Source organism: Apteryx rowi, unplaced genomic scaffold (genome assembly GCF_003343035.1).
Source record: "Apteryx rowi isolate R43461 unplaced genomic scaffold, aptRow1 scaffold_231, whole genome shotgun sequence".
Classification (NCBI taxonomy): domain Eukaryota; kingdom Metazoa; phylum Chordata; class Aves; order Apterygiformes; family Apterygidae; genus Apteryx; species Apteryx rowi.
This window is the reverse complement of record NW_020448653.1, coordinates 1,299,706-1,315,745: the sequence shown is the minus strand read 5'-3', so window position 1 is coordinate 1,315,745 and position 16,040 is coordinate 1,299,706. Positions and strand designations below refer to the sequence as shown.

General features: G+C 41.3%; 1 protein-coding gene across 3 annotated transcripts in view; it reads right to left on the bottom strand.

Moving 5' to 3' along the window:
• Positions 1-623: 623 nt before the first annotated feature.
• Positions 624-16,040, bottom strand: part of APBB1IP (amyloid beta precursor protein binding family B member 1 interacting protein) — a 55,716-nt gene continuing 40,299 nt past the window's right edge. For 2 of the 3 annotated variants that reach the window (XM_026065743.1, XM_026065745.1), the window contains 4 exons: positions 9,733-9,831; positions 8,871-8,988; positions 4,512-4,609; positions 624-2,128 (listed from right to left, as the gene is read on the bottom strand). In XM_026065743.1, coding sequence (XP_025921528.1) covers positions 1,595-2,128; positions 4,512-4,609; positions 8,871-8,988; positions 9,733-9,831 — 849 coding nt within the window. In that variant the 3' untranslated portion in view covers positions 624-1,594. The remainder of the gene's footprint in view (positions 2,129-4,511; positions 4,610-8,870; positions 8,989-9,732; positions 9,832-16,040) is intronic. The other variant, XM_026065744.1, reaches the window with a different exon arrangement.

Sequence of the window (16,040 nt, the reverse complement as noted above, 5' to 3'; positions counted from 1 at the left end):
TGGCTATTTTTCAGAGTAATGGGCCTCTAAAACTCATGTTCCAAAGGACTTGAAGCATTTCAAAAAGGAAGACAGACTCACTGGGCTACATGCTGCACTGGTTAGGCTTTGTGATTTGTGATTATCTCCAGCAAACGTTGCCAAGATGCAGCAGTCCTCCTGTACAGACATGCTGTGGCAGTGCAGTGCCTGGGCTTTAGAAATGTCTGAAGTTTCCAAACATAAAGCACACCCCAACTAAAACTATTCTTCAGATTCCCCGTGAGAGGAGCTCTGATATTGGTCACAGGAACTGATACGGCCCAATAACAGATAGCTGGAATCTCACAAACTATCATCTTCCAAATTATGCTGGCTAGGCTAGAAGGGAAAATTAGTCCTAACCAAAATCAGAAAGTGAGTTGTTTGGCAATAATGTGAGACTTGCTAGGATGACTGGCATTTTTTCATGAAGCTTGGAGGCAGTGGATGCAGGTAGTTCTAAGCTTTGATATGCTCCTATGGCTAATACACTTTCATGGTGCCATGCTTGGAAAAAAGAGTATGTTATTTATGGAATCTTAGAAGATCATGTGCATGAGACAGGGATAAAGACTGGAGGAAATTAAAAACAATCTAGAAGATATAGGCAAAAAGTCTTTAAAATATTTGAAGTTCTGTGGTACCAATTTCTAGTAAAATGCATGTTCATTAACTGTGACACTTTGTGCAGATATAAAATAGAAGCTATTTTTATTTGAGAACTAATAATGGATGCTGCCTAAATGACAATGGAGAATTGAAATGGAGAACAAATGAAAAAAAAATATGTAGGAGGAGACACATTCTTATCAGGTACAAGATAATTATGAAGTCTTTGTGGAAACAGACTATTTCTAGGTACAGTTTGAAGACAAATGTTAACCAACAGGGAAAAAAAAAAAGCTCTGCTCACGAGGGGCAACATACAACACTTTGAGATAAAAATTTGTCTTGACCTAAAATTAACCAAATAAATGATATTTAAAGGGAGTAATTGTGAGTGCTGACAGTATGACTGGAGTTGTGTGTGGAAACAGTGGTGTATAACATTTGGGGTGATACTCTTTGGGAATGGCCCTTGTCCTGCCTTTCATCTCAGGGTAATCTAGCTGAGATTTTTCTTTTTAAGATAGGTCTCTCTTTGGGGGGGGGGGGGAGTGTCTTTTGACCAAAAAATAAAATAACTTGGGCTTTTCTAATAAAAATAAAGATTCTTTGAGGGAAATCTTCCACTTCTCAGAATTCCGATGAGAAACAGTATTGTTTCCTTCAGCTCTAATTCTCTTACAAGGCAGCTACAGAAGGTGCATTTCACTTGCTGCCTGGCGAGTGCTGCTCCACCAACCCTAGCTATCTTGTTGTAGTGAAGCAAGAGCATACCCCCAATTTCTTACCTTGGCCTGGTGCTGGAGTGATGGTAATGGGGAGGGAAGGAGCAGGTTGTAGGGACAAGGTAGGGGCTGAGCACAGGAGGCTCTGGGGGAGAACTCCCCTGGCAGGGCCTCATCCCACACCACCTTCCATGACACCAAACACCAAGAGCTATGCCTTAAAGTTCATCTGCCCTCAGCGTTCAGGAGCTGCTACCCCTTTTCTTCTCAAGAGCTTTCATCAGATCAGACATGAAATCTGCCTGTCTGCCTCCACCCCCAAGTGGAGGTGGCCCAGCTGGCCTTGGCTCTCCATCTTGTCCTGTGTTTTCTTGTCTTTTTGGAGGAAGTGGCACAGGTTTCTTTGTCAGAGGTGGTACCTTACTGGCAACAGGTGGAGGTGGAGGCAGAGGGGGTAAAGGCAAGTCTCCATTACCACTGCTGGACAATGGTGGTGGTGGAGGCACAAAATCAGGAGGAGGTTCACAGAACTCAGATGGTGGTGGTGGCAAATCAATCTTCAATGCAGGTGGTGGTGCTGGAAAGCTGTCTGGATCTGTTAGGAAGATGCCGCTGTCTCGTTTGACTTTGGAGGGCAGAACTGGTGAAGCAGCAACAGCAGATGACCGCCTTTCAGGTGGAGGAGGAGGTTGCAGTGAGCCTTTCTTATTCTGGTATTTCTGTGGCCTCATCACTGGCTGTGCCAGGCCAGATGCACTGACACCATTTGACTTATCCTTTATCAAACAGAAGGAATAAAAGGACAAGACAGTCAGTACATCTGTAAACTACTGTCACTGCCTGAGAACAGTGAAATGATGTGAAAGTATGTGAGAAGAGTGCAATGGACACACAGTGAAATGAGGTAGAGTACATTCTGCCAAAAGAGTGCAAACAGTATTTTGTTTTCTTTCTGTAGCTGCCAATAGGGCTTTGACAGTGGACATTCTCTGTTAAAAGTATCCATAGTGCTTCTCTGAGTGCTGCCCACATAAAATGAATGCTTTTACAATTTAAAAAAGTTGCAGTTAGTAAGATATATAAAAATACTTCCTTGATGTTCTACCCTGCTGCTCACTCCCTGAGGACATGAAGTTTTTTGTTTTTTTAAAGAAAAAAAGTCTCAGTGGTGTGTGTTTACATCCAAAAATACTGAGCAAGATTTGAGGACATAAAAAGCAGATGTAGTTTTGGCTCTCTTCCCAATGTATCTCTATCTCCCACTCTAGCTGTGACTGCTGGGTATCTGGATAAAGCTGAAATAATGAGGAAGTTACCAATCTCTGCCAAACTGGTTATTAGTCACAACAGTAGTGAGCTGGGGAGAAGGTGAAGCTATTTGGGATTTTACAGCATGTACGTCTAGATTCACTGTCCCCATCACTCTGCATTCAGCTGTGGGGTAGTGCACTGGGCTCCCTTCAGTGCAGGAGGGAGAGCACTGCAAACCAGTGGGGAACCAGTGGCTGAACCAGCCTGTGCCTATTCTATGCAGTTCACAGCAGGGGAAAGTGCTGCTCCTCTGGTAAACAGGTGAGCACCACTGGCAAGCCCCAGGGGAGTCTTCTGCCTGTCGTGTAAGGCACATGTGTGTACACACACACACACACACACACACCGCTGTTGGAACAACATATGACAAAAAAAGCCCTGAAGCCATTAAGTTCTAGCCACATTTGCAAAGTTAGTAGACATTTAAATCCTCTGATCACTTTCTCTAAGCAAAAAATGAATTAAAACATCCAGTAACATTTGGGTGGCTTATCTTTCAAGTTGTGTTTGCTAGTCAACACTCTGAAGATAAATAAAGCCCATTTGGCAATGTCTGAACATAATTTTCTCTCCATTTTTTTAGATGGCAGCTGGTAGCTGCTGACAATTACCATAAAATCATGCAATCTAACATGCACTTTCTGCTTTTACATCTGTTCTTGTGAATCTGGAGAAGTCTTCCCTCCTGAACATAAAAGCCTTGTACTACATTCAGTTCTAGTTATGCTAATTTATCAGTTTAAACCTAGCTAGCTTAGTGCTCTAGCTGTAACACAATGTACCCTGAAAGACTTCAATGTGATTTTTTGGTCCCAGGCTTGCAGAAACTGTGACTAAAGAAAGGCAACATGTTTGCTTCTGCTAGAGAAAAGCGCTCTGCAACCCTGTGGTCAGCAGTATTGACATATTGGAATTAACTATGTATAGCACACTTGCCTTCTCTTGCTGTCTCTCTCCTTGCCTAAAAAGAAGCAAGTAAATTAGACAAAATGAAGAGGGAACTGCTGCCTGAATTCTGAGAATATAATCTATTCAAGAGGAAGTGCAGTTCAGAACAGGGTAATAGAGTGTTTTAAAAGAAGAATTCAAAGATAGAAACAAGAAATGTAGGACATGTTATGGAAATGGCAAAAAAAATCCTAGGAATTTACAGTTTTACTTGTCCTGTCCTGCTCTTTATGCAGGATGGAGGGATACAACTGAATAACCAACTGCAAACAAATGCAGATTTTTTTCTGTAGGACATGTATGTGTTTTTGAAGTCCTCACACTGTACCTTCTGATATTTTTTACAGCTGGAGATGGAGTAAGTGGGCAAAATTTGGAGCTTAATTTAGGAGTGCATTTACATCCTAATGAAAGCATGTAGTGTTTGTCCTTCTACATACTTCCTCCTTTCTTACATGCCTATCTTCAGGCGTGCACAGTGTTTCCCACTGAAAATGTTGCTGCAGCCTTTGTGTTACCAGGCCAAGGCCTGTTTTCTGGTAGAGACAGGAAATGGCACCAAGGTTCTGGCAGCAAAGACTCTGAGACTGTCCCAGAAGGCGTTTCCCTATTTCTGCTACATGAACTCACAGATACTTGTTCTGAAGAATGAGTGATGGATGGCTGTGCCTTCACTTCCACCAGCAGGTCCTTGGCTTCTGCGCACATGCATATTACATTGTAGTGTGCAAAGCATGAGGAAGGAGGAGCTGCAAGGAGCCAGCCACTCCCCAGGGGCCAAATCCTTGTCACAGCAGTACACTGGCACTTGGAGGGGGAAGACGGTGGGTAAAGAACAACAAACTTGAAGAAATGGTTCATTAGTGAAATTTAACTGGTTCACCACTAGTAGCTGCTGACCTGTACCTCTGATGTATCCACTTTTTTCTGAGCCTCTGAAAACTCTGCACTGGCAGGAGGAACAATTTGGGGCATCTGTCCATTTGCCTGAACAGCATCTGTGACAAAAACAAAGGGAGGGAAAAAGAGGCTTACGGTTTTGTGATATTAACCAGAACAGCAGATAACAAACTAAGTAAAAGGCTATAAAAAAGATCTTTCCAACATCCACCAGAAAACCCACTCATTGCAGGTTTTATACATAATGCAGCAAAAAGCCACGATGATGTCTGTTTTCCACTTTGGGCTTATTTTGTGACTTTTCATATTCGGTACATTGCCTAAAGAAAACAAACATGATGCCTTACATTAAAACTAATAACTGTCTACATGCTGCCATGGTTGCAGCTGACAGTCCTACAGGAAAAACAAGTGGCAGAATTGCAAGGACTTATGACAAATCATCTGTGCGTGTAAAAGTTATGGCAAAGATCTTTTTCTTTTGACCATTGTAAACTGGCGATTATAGAAGGGACAGGTAAGGCTGGCATAGGAAGASAGAAGGGTAGCTGGCTCAGAAGGGGAGCTAAGCAGAAAAACTGGTATAGTTAAGGCAACTCTCTGGCCTTCCGTGTTATATGCCCATCTTTAGCGTCTTGAAGTTTGTGGAGTGCTGTAGTATTAATTAAATTCTCAGATTTTACTACATTTTTTCCCCTTTACTTTTGCTTAGAGACTAAAAGTGCAGTAGTTTCATATGCATAAGTCATGCAAGCTGAAGGTCAGAAGTACTACAGATGGGCTGAATCAGTTTCTTAGCGACTTTCCTGCCAATCTGGAATCACAGATGATTTGTGAAACCCACCGTATTCCCAGATTACTAAAGATCTGCTAGCTGGCTAAGTTAAAGCTCTGCAGAACTTTTGTCCACCCTTAAAGTGTTTGTAAGGGATATACATAAATACCATAGTACTGCCAGAGTAAGTGAATGTGAGACCAAAGAAAAAGTTTGCGGTTTTAACCAGAAAAAACATCCCCCACCCCTGTATAGTCTGGTAAGTATTAAATGAACTTTAGTTCATTTTAGTTCACTTTAGTCTAGGATTTTTGGAAGCTGTAACATGTCAAAGTAGCAGACAGTCTTTGGTGCCTTGTACATATATTTGTAAACCTTAATGACTGGTTTAGTTCTGTTATAATTTACGGTTCTGAGATCCAGTAAAGATGAACTGATCAAAGTATTGCTTTGAGAGGTCTATCTTCATGCACAAAGTGTTCAGTTACAGTAACAAAAGTATCTTGAATGARTCTGTGACTGTAGAACATCAACCAATGCTGGTTTATGATAGCAATATTCATGAAAATAACAGTATTTTGTTATTCAGTGTAATATGGTGGGTAAAGAAAAAATAGAGCTGGTTCTGCAAATGTATCTGCATAGAGATGCTTGAAGAGATCACTCTGAGATACAAATCCATGGATCCGGTTCTACTCAAGTACTTTCTGGATGCTTGTGAGCACTCAGCCGTCTACAATATAAATCTAAGCACAAAGGTAATTAAAATTTTAACATGTACTTAAAAGATCTGAATACTTTTCTGATTAGCAAATAGGTTCTATGAGTGTGATAAGAAATACATTTTTATTGCTATACTTTCAAATCACACAATCAACAGAGAAGTAAGACCACACCCTGTAATTCACTGAATTTACTGGTACTGCTTAGGCTTCAAGGGATGACAGGAGATAGTCTGAAGTCCTTGTTTTATGCCTACATGTAGTCCAGTATATTTAATCCAAAGTGCCATTTTGATCACTCATACTACAGCCTGTGGCTGTTAAAGGTCTGACATGGAACTTGAATAAGGAGTGAAAACCAATCTTTTGGCTGTAAGTGCTCAGCAGAGAGAGATGTGAATCTCTTGGTTTTGAGGTCATGCTCTCAAGTGGGGCAAATTATCATCCCTCTTCACTTCACCTACTCCCCATAGCAGTGTAGGAGTCTGGGCTTCATGCTGCTCAAAGACATTATCACCCTCAGTCCTGCTGAGATATAACTGGATGAGAGCAGGCAGAGGGAGATCCACACTACATACCATAAGGTACAGAGGTCTACCTGGATACCAGGAAGTTGGGACATAGCTAAATGATAATCTATTTCTTCTTCTGTTAATGAATGTGTATTTCATAAACTACGTAAGATTTGAAGGCAACATTTAATACAGCAGCTCCTGCCCCATACCTATATGTATGCTATACACAAAGACAGTCAGCTAAAGAACCCCCAGTCAATCCAGAATGTAAGTCCATGCACTCTTCTCTCTGGAGATTTAATTTAGATTTTATAGTATTCTTCCTGAGGCAGTTTCTGCAAATTTTTATGGTGAAATAACATTTGCTTTAAACAACAAAAAAAATTAGTACAAATGTAATGCAAAATGTAGCTGCCCAAGAGCCTTGTAGTGATACAGCACATCTGCAAAGAGCAGCATCCTTCATCTTTTGAACATCACAGTATTGTGCTGGCACACAACATACATTGCTATTGGAGTGTCCAAAGATATACATAGTGAGGCAGACATGACAACAACATATTTTGCCTGAGATTTGTTTGGCACTTGGGACATGTCAACACCATAGACTATATAGTTTGGGGTATATGCAGACACACAAATTTTGGTCACAGCACTGTGATCAGGGAGTACAGACTACATAGGATGTGAGAACAGAAGTTCCACCTGCCTCCCTGAGCATTACTTTTAGCAGTCAATGAAGTTATTAGAGTACAGCCGCCTCTAAGCTCAGACAGGACTGTAGTTTTCTATGGTAAATTTTAGCCGATGCTGAAATCAACCTATACAGACATTTGAAAACACAGGAAAACATGTTTTGTTCCATTCTCAAAACACAAGCTGACAACTGCTCAGTCAGGCACTCTATAGTATTACAGTTGGCCCCCCAGGTTTTATGTAGGGCAGTAATGCTAACTATAAGACAGCAAGAATCCCAATCACTTACGTTAATTAAAAAGCTAATGATTCTTCGCAGTCATTTCCACGGAGACAACATACATGTCTAAAATCTTTTCAGGCTCTTTAACCATTTAATGGGATCCATTAGTTAAGATTAACAGTATATTTTATGATCACATGCGATGTTCCTGGATTCTGGTCAGGAGTCAAAGTCATAAAGACATATATATACTTAATTAGGCTGTGATCCTGCCAGTATCCAGTATCTAGTGCAGCACCAGTGTGGAGTCCCACTGGTCAGCCACCTCTCTGCTGCCATCAACATCAGAAAACAAAATGCTGCATGACCCTGTCCCAGCCACCCTAACTAAAGTCACTCTGGGCCCAACACTCAACATGACTATCGGAGAGTCCACTGATCTTAAAACAGTCTGTTACTGGTCCCTCCTACCCCAGACATGCATTTTTTACCATGATTTGACTCCAAGCCATAGTGGAAAGCCCACTTTCTTCTCACATATACTGAGAAAGGGCAAAGTAAGGCTTTCAAGAGGATTTTGAGTTGTGAGTGTATATGAAAATAAATAAGGTTAGTGGTATGGGGAATTGTCAACRCTGACTTTGAGTCTGACTCTTCTTACAGTGGTATGTACTTGGCCAGCATGTTCTCCCTAATAAATAAAGCATATCTTAAGTATGTGAACTAAAAACATTCATGCAAGTTACAGCTAGTATCATGCATTAGAGTATCTGTATGATGATAAAATAGGTAGCAGCACATGAATGAAGCTACTGGAAAAGTAAAGTTAGAGACTAACCCAATCTTTTCTTCCCCCTTCTCCTAACACCCACATTGTTACTGTACAAATGAGTCTGTGAGAGGCTTTGCAGACCCTTCCCCATGAGGGAGATAATGGCAAGGAAAACAGGAAAGAGAGTGGCTCACCCTAAAATAACGTCTTTCTGAAAAGATCATCCTCAGAATAGCCCACTCATCCCTTCTACCCACTGGAATAAAAGCTCTGACACTGCCAGAATGCAGATGGACAAATGGAAAACTTCAAGACATGGACCATCAGTCAGGATAATGTGGAGGGAGGATAACAGATTTGTACACAGCTGTCAACAGAAAAATTCCTATTAAATTGTGTAGAAATGTGTATTGATTTAAACTGGCCTTTGGTGAGTCGCCTTTGTGTCCTTGAAGTCATAATTTTAAAAGAAGTGCACGGAGCGAGCTTGATTATAGTTCAGAGCTACACTGGGCTCTCTAGAACAAGTCATTATTGTGCTGAATCCATGGGAAAATTTTTTGAACACAGACTATATGCACTGCTCATGATTTGGGGGGGGGGGGCAGAGAAGAGGGCAGTAATTGTGATTTCAACTGCTCTGACAGCACTGGTACCTGTAGATAAGGATCCTGCAGAGACAGCTGGTTCCATCATCCCTTGATTTGTCCACCGAGAGGCCAAGCCAGCTCTCTTCACTGCACATTTGTAATTATCRTATAGTGTCTTGCCATACTGCAAAACAATACAACAAGGTGTTAAACTTGAAATAGGCCAAGCATTCATTTTGCTCTCAGACAACATTTCTGACCCCATTCCTTCCTGCCCAGCTTTGTTTAAAAAGTACCTGTTTCTAGAAGTGTTGCCCCATCTCTGTATAGGACCAGGTGGAAAACATCTCCACACTAGCAAAAACAACATTAATCCCCATGGCCAAATGCAGTCCTACTGATATCACTCTCACATTTTATGTTCATTTCAGTATTTGTAAACATCTTGAAACTTGGCTTTAAAACCAACCATGCTCAATAAATATCCTTTTCCAGTGCTTTCCAAGTATTACATTTTCAGACTGGAGACTTGGGATGCTGAATCCTGGGCTCTAGAGCAAAAAGCTCTGGCAGTGTAAGACATGAACCAGAGCCTGTCCATCTTTAGCCACAGCATCTTACTATTACATCACATATCTGTGGTGTGAGTTTTATGAGTACGTTAATTTTGTAGCTACAAAATTTATTCTTACATGTTAATGGGGAAAACACATTGATAACTAGCGTACAGGAGCATTTAGTAAATCTGTGCTGAAGTCATGGCCTTCTGCTCTTCATTTCTATGCTAAAATTAGCATGAATATATATGTCCATTCTTGGCACAATCACATCTCCAGTTGGAGATTACCTGAGGGAGGCAGGACTTTACAATGTCACAGAAAACATATGTGGCCAGTGAGGCCACACAGAAATTTACTTTTAATCTCACCTTGGCAATTCTTATACCTGTTACCCACTGATGCAGAGTTGCTTGATCATCACAGCAAAGGTATTTGATATACTGTGACTCCTTCTGAATCTGAGGGTGCTGAAAGATATTAATTCATGCAATTAGACAAACACAGAGATCAGTTGCAATACAAAAGTATGAAGGCACCGCACAGTGACTTTGGTGAGAACACTGCCTACAGGCACCATGTTAACATAAAGATGATTTGAAAAGAAAAGTAAAACAGTATAAGAAAATATGAAAAAGATGGTGATTGTGAACTACATGTGAATTACCACTGGTAGCATTTGCTTGAAACAATTTCAATACTTTGTAATATGAATTCAAGAGTTATAGAAATCTAATAGTGATCTAGAGGTCAATGAAGTCTAGAAATGTCATGGTTCAAGGTCTAACACTTAATGTATAAACACTGGAAGGAAGTATGTTTCTCACTGGGGCTTGCCATCTGTAAGGCATCCAGACTGAAAGCTGAACATGATTAGTTTTCAAAGAGCATGTTAAATTTGGATAAGCGTAAAATCTCAGCTGAAACAGATTCTCCCTTCTCAACTCACCGCCTTCCTTTGGGTCTAGTTCTAGCTTTATTCCTACAAGTTTTCATTCTGCTTTACTCTTGCTGTTGCTTGCCAACAATTCTGTAAAACTGTCACATGCTGTAGCTAGAGGATTATTCAAAATGCAACACTATCAGAAGTAACCATTTTCAGAAACCTACACATCTGTTAAACCTCTTTCTTTGGTTCTTTTTGATGCAGTCTAGGACCTCTCTCCATTACTGCTCAGCACAGTATGATATGTAGYGATATATTACTGCAATTCAAAAGTTACCAAAATGTTGGGCTGACTCCTTGCCTGCAAATTGAACATCCTCCCTAAGATTCAGAAGGAATTTGCTCCCTGCACTACAGCAGGGAAGGCTGTAAGATTTTAGTAGCATGGATTTTAGTAGCRCGGATGGGATTTTACACGACCATCTCTTGAGACATAAGGAAAAAAATGAAACCAAAGCCAAAGGCTTCATTACCCCTCATTCAGGTATTCATTTTGATGAATATTTTTTTAAATTCTAGGTGCACAGTTAGTGAAACTTGGTTAATGCACAAAAGTGCATTTAAATATGCTCTGAGGATTCACTATAGCCAAATCACTCTCTTCTCTGCCTGAGCAGTAGAAAATTCAAAGCTTACTTCCACCTAACAGCAAGGACCCTTGTTTTCTATATATCATTAAGCTCAGCCGGGTTCTTCGTGGCCCGCACAGAGCAGTGTCTGCAGCCTGATGACCTGGGCTGCCCTTCCTCCACRACGGCTCTGACGTAGCAGCCAGATGTCTCTTCACAGACACCTGCTCATGTCTGGGACTTCCCTGATGCTGACACCAAGCCCTGGCCACAGCTGGATGACACAGGGGCTTCAAAAGCAGTGCTGAATACAGAGGTCTTGCTCTTCAGCCATGTCCCTGCTCCTCCCTCAGTGCTGCGGACACCAGGCCTCCTCGCTTGTGCTGACCCAACTGTTTATGAGGCCACACAGTGAACTGAAAAAAGGAACTGAACTGGGTTAAAAATAACCCATTTTATCATGCTAGAGTTTTTGTGGGATTTTTTATTTTATTTAACTCAGCAGTATACAGCATGGCCTCACACACAGCATGGGGACAGGGTGCACTGTGGCATGGGGAGGGCATGAGCAGCTAGGGCTGGGAGAGAGGATGGGATTGCGCAAACCAGTATTGAAGCCAAAACCCTGCACCATCAAACTCAGGAGCAAGAGCAAACACGCTGGGAGACAGTTGTGATAAGGATATTACTGTAGTGGGGACTCACAGCAACGCAAGTGTCCCAAGCCAGTGCTGTGGGTAACTACATTAAAACTCCCTATATGTTTGAACCCAGCAGCTCACACAGGTCACTGGAACATTGTCACAGTTGAGTTCATGGTTTCTCTCCACCTGCATAGCTGGCCACCTGCACTGCACTATGAACATGCGAGGTCCACATCAGTCCTCTGGATGGGCCATAGCTACCTTACTCTTTTAGCTTGCTTGTGGRCATTCCCAAGGAGAGAGCTAGGGACATCTCATGCTGGAGCCCGGGGTCACCACCTCATTGCCCCAAGGCATTCAAACTGCAGAGCAGACCCTGTGTCTGCCCCATGGGACCCATGCTTCAGGCAGCTGCTGTGCTGCTCAGCAGTATTCACTCCTGCACAGAGGCCAGGGCACACTGACAGACACTCCCAGTTTTCTTCCAGCATTTCTCTATTGTGTGAYCAAACACAGTAAAAACCATTAGACAAGTCAGTCTTAACAGTGTCATTAAAAAAAACTATAAGAAGGCACTTATCTGTGTGGCCCAGTACATCTCAGGGACATGGGTTACCTTACCACCAACAGAGTCAAGAGAACCAGGAGATGCAAACAAAGACACTACAGCCCTGGATAAATTCAACTCTTCATGCTCTTTTCAGTCAGCACCTAGCAATCTTGTTCTAATATGTTATGTCATACCGAACCCAGCAGATGGCATCAGAGGCTTTCAAAATGATAAAGCAAGGATTTTCTTCTCCCTTTTCACCACAACTAAAAACAGTCCAATGACCCCATATATCTCCCCTCATTTTCAAAAACCACACCTACCAACAGCTTTTTATTAAAACTATAAAAAAAGATATAATTTAATAGATAATTCATGCAAACATTTGGGAGAAAGTGAACACTGCATAAACACGGCAGAGGAGGAAACGGTGTACAGCAAGCCAGGTAGCCCTGTCAGACAGCCCTGCTCTGGGGATCTGCTGTGGGAGCTCAGAGGGGCTGCTGCAGGCCCCCCTGCTGGGGCACCCTACCAAAATCTCAGTTTCACAAGGACATCTGTACTGGGTCAGATCACAGATCCTTGAGCCTAGTATCCTGACTCTGACAGTGGCATAAATGGGGGAAGCGAAAGAACAGGACAAGCTTACATGATACTTCCTTCTCAGTACTCTCCCTGCTTGCAATTATTTTCAACTCAGGGGATTTTCTGAGCAGGATGTATTTTATTTGTATTTAGATTGTTCCATGGATTTCTCTTTGAGGTACTTCAGCTTTTTCTTGAGCCCAGATAAACTTCTGACATCCACAACATAACTTTTAGCAACAATTTTCACAAGTCTACTGCACAATCTATGGAGAACCACCTCCTTTTGCTCTGAACCTAGCTTCACTTGATGTTATCGTTTTGGAAGAGACACTGACCAACTGACCCCTAGCCCTACTTCTCCATGCCACTCACAAGCCAAGAAACCTGCATCACGTTCCTGACAAGTCATGTCTTTTCCAGCCTGCAGACTCCTGACCTATGCAGTCATTCTTCCGAGGTCCTCTCTGCTAGGACAATCTATCTTAACTACTGATATTTGCCAGCAAGGCCTACTCTAGATTACTTCAGTCAGTTCCTTGATTAAATTACTCCAATCAGCAACCACGATTAAATGCGGAGTCACAAGTATATTCTGTCAATTAGGATCCAAACWAGCAATATGCGGAACACCCTATTCTCATAAGGAACGTTAAATGCCTCAAAACCTTGCTGGTAGTCTGTTTCTTAGCATCAGCTAAGAACCATAGTATCAGTCWCTTTGTCAGAAAAAAGAGAGGTCTTGGCATTGGCTCTCTTTTTATGGGCAACTTTACCTATGACACATAAAACAACTTTGTACAGGACCCATAGCCCACTGAGCTAGGCTGGAAATAACCCCTCTACCTTTACTGGGCTTTGGATCAGGCCTGCTGCATGCTACAAGAGCAGAGGTTGCCTGCTGCACCTCTGTACAAAGCTGGGCCAYGAGACTGAACATCAGAAGCAGCAAGATCAACACTGAAGGTTCATACCTGTAAGAGATTATTAGAAAGCAGCTCAAATGGACATATTTGGCTTCTTCTGGATTTTAGATACACGAAACATGCAACTTTGGATAGGAAAGTATAAAGTTTTAGCTAAAAATTGTCACACACACATCCCTCCAGCCACTTGCTCACTTGGGAAGTAGTGGGTAGTGAAACTGCTTTGTCTACACAAGTGGCAGAAGTCTCTGCTGTTGACCATGACCACTACAAGTTCAGATCTCTACCAAAAACTTCAGGTGACACACGAAAATCATTAGATAGTGCATAGAAATGCTGACTCAGGATGATCAATTCAGAACGGAATTGGGACAGCCTTCAGTCCCAGGAAATAATGACCTGATGTGAAGATCCATGTAAATCAATTTCCTCATCTCATAGCTCCTGAGTCTCAGGACAGATGTGTGCCACAGCATACAGAGGGAAGGAGGTCTGGTCCCTATGGATACCCATTTTTGCTAAACTAGATGTATAGTGCCTGTAATAACCTCTTTGTGAAAGTAGCAGAGGTCGTAGCAATGTCAGTCATGATAGGATCATGTGAGAAAATACTGTATCTTTAGACAAAACACTAACCTGCCACATGTGGCATGTAATGCCACAGCTTACATGCCTCACGTGTAGAGAGAGAGAAATTATTCTGTTACGTGGTGCATACTGTGTCCAGAAAAGGTCATTACAATCATCTGACAGCAAAGTGAAAATATAGCCTCTGAAAAGGTTTATTCCTTTTGCCTCTGAAACATCTGGCACAACAATGAATTATAAAGGAGAACACTGAAAACGCAATCACCTCAGAAGTCAGAGTTTGAATGAAAAGTGGTAATATGCAAGTAGAAAGGGACTCCAGAATTTTTCTCACAGAAAAAGAATTTCCCATGGTATAATGCCTGGAAAACAATCATATAGGCATTGAAATGTAATGTAGTCTAACTGCAGTGTCCTTTTCCTTTGCAGATGTCAAAGTTCTTAATAATGATGAATGGGTAGCATCATTGGTACTTTATGGCTGGGGAAACAGACACAGGCAAAAATCTGGCTTGATTTTTGGAAGTGTTGGACACCAATTACTCATTAAGGCCTGAACACCTCAAACATCAGGCTGCAAAAGGCTGTGCTGTGTCCCACCCAGGAAAGCAGTGAAAGGGTCTGGAAAAGAATTGAGTGTTATCCTCTGACTTACTGTCTCCTTTACAAGTATCGACTGTCTACAGATAAAGAAAGCAGAAGCACTTGAATATAAAGAGCTTATTTTTTTGAGAGGTTTAAAAATATATATATTTGTGCTCTGATTACATTTTCAGATATAAAGTAAACTCTTTGCCTAAGGAAAACAAGATAGAACACATTGAAAACCTAAAGCGATGGGAACTGAAAGATGTGGTTTCTAAGGTTCATGCCAAAACAAATGACTAAAAGCAGACAGGTTGTGTGTGCATGAAATCAGAGATTATCCTAATAAAATGTTCTCTTACTTCACCTTCTTCCAACATGGAAGATGAAAAGTAAACTGAAGTTATTCAGGCATCTTGTTGGATTCCTTGCCCAAAAATAAATGAATCATTGCTCACTCCCTGAGGCAGAAACAATAGCCAGAAGCATAAAATAAGTGACTAGTTTTGGATCAAAAGCTTTGGCTTTAGGCCAAATTTTCCAAAAATGATGACTGTTTTTGGATACCTTACTCTCTGGTCACCAACTTATGCTATTTCGAGCTTGCTTCTCGGGAAAGCTGAGAACTCACAACTCCTATGATTGAAAGTAGAATTAATACTCAGCACCTTTGAAAAATCACTCCAAACTGCTTCAAATCCACTGCCTGCTGTTAAATGCAGTCAAATTCTGATGCTATCCCTCCTTGYATTAAGATGACCAGGCTTACCTGACCGTTTGAAGACGTGTGCATGAACTGTAAAGCTAAAACAGCAACTGCCTTACTATAAGGAATTATTCTTTGGACCCACATTCCCCTGAATGAGGCAATATTTTTGGTTCATTAAAAAAAAAAAAAAAGCTATTGTAAACGAAGAGGACAGCTTTACACAGCAAATAAAATGTTCAAATGCTATTATACTCCTTTTCTCACTGCCCAGTCTCTGTCCTTATTCTCCATATTGTTTATACATTAATCTTGCAAAACTGTGTGTACATACTAAGAGCATAATTCCAGATATCTGAAAGTGCTCTGCAATAAAGAATATTTCTACTTTTGCTTTTTTTTCAGATTATCTAACAATGAATTTTACTCTGAAATATTTATCTGAAGCATTTATGCTAATGCAATAGTTTCCAAATCTTTCACATAAAGAACTAGAAAATTTCCTGTTGTGTATCCTTGTTTCCTGTGCTAATCATTTGTTCTTCTTCCCACTATCTTCTGTCTTGAACACTGCTAATAC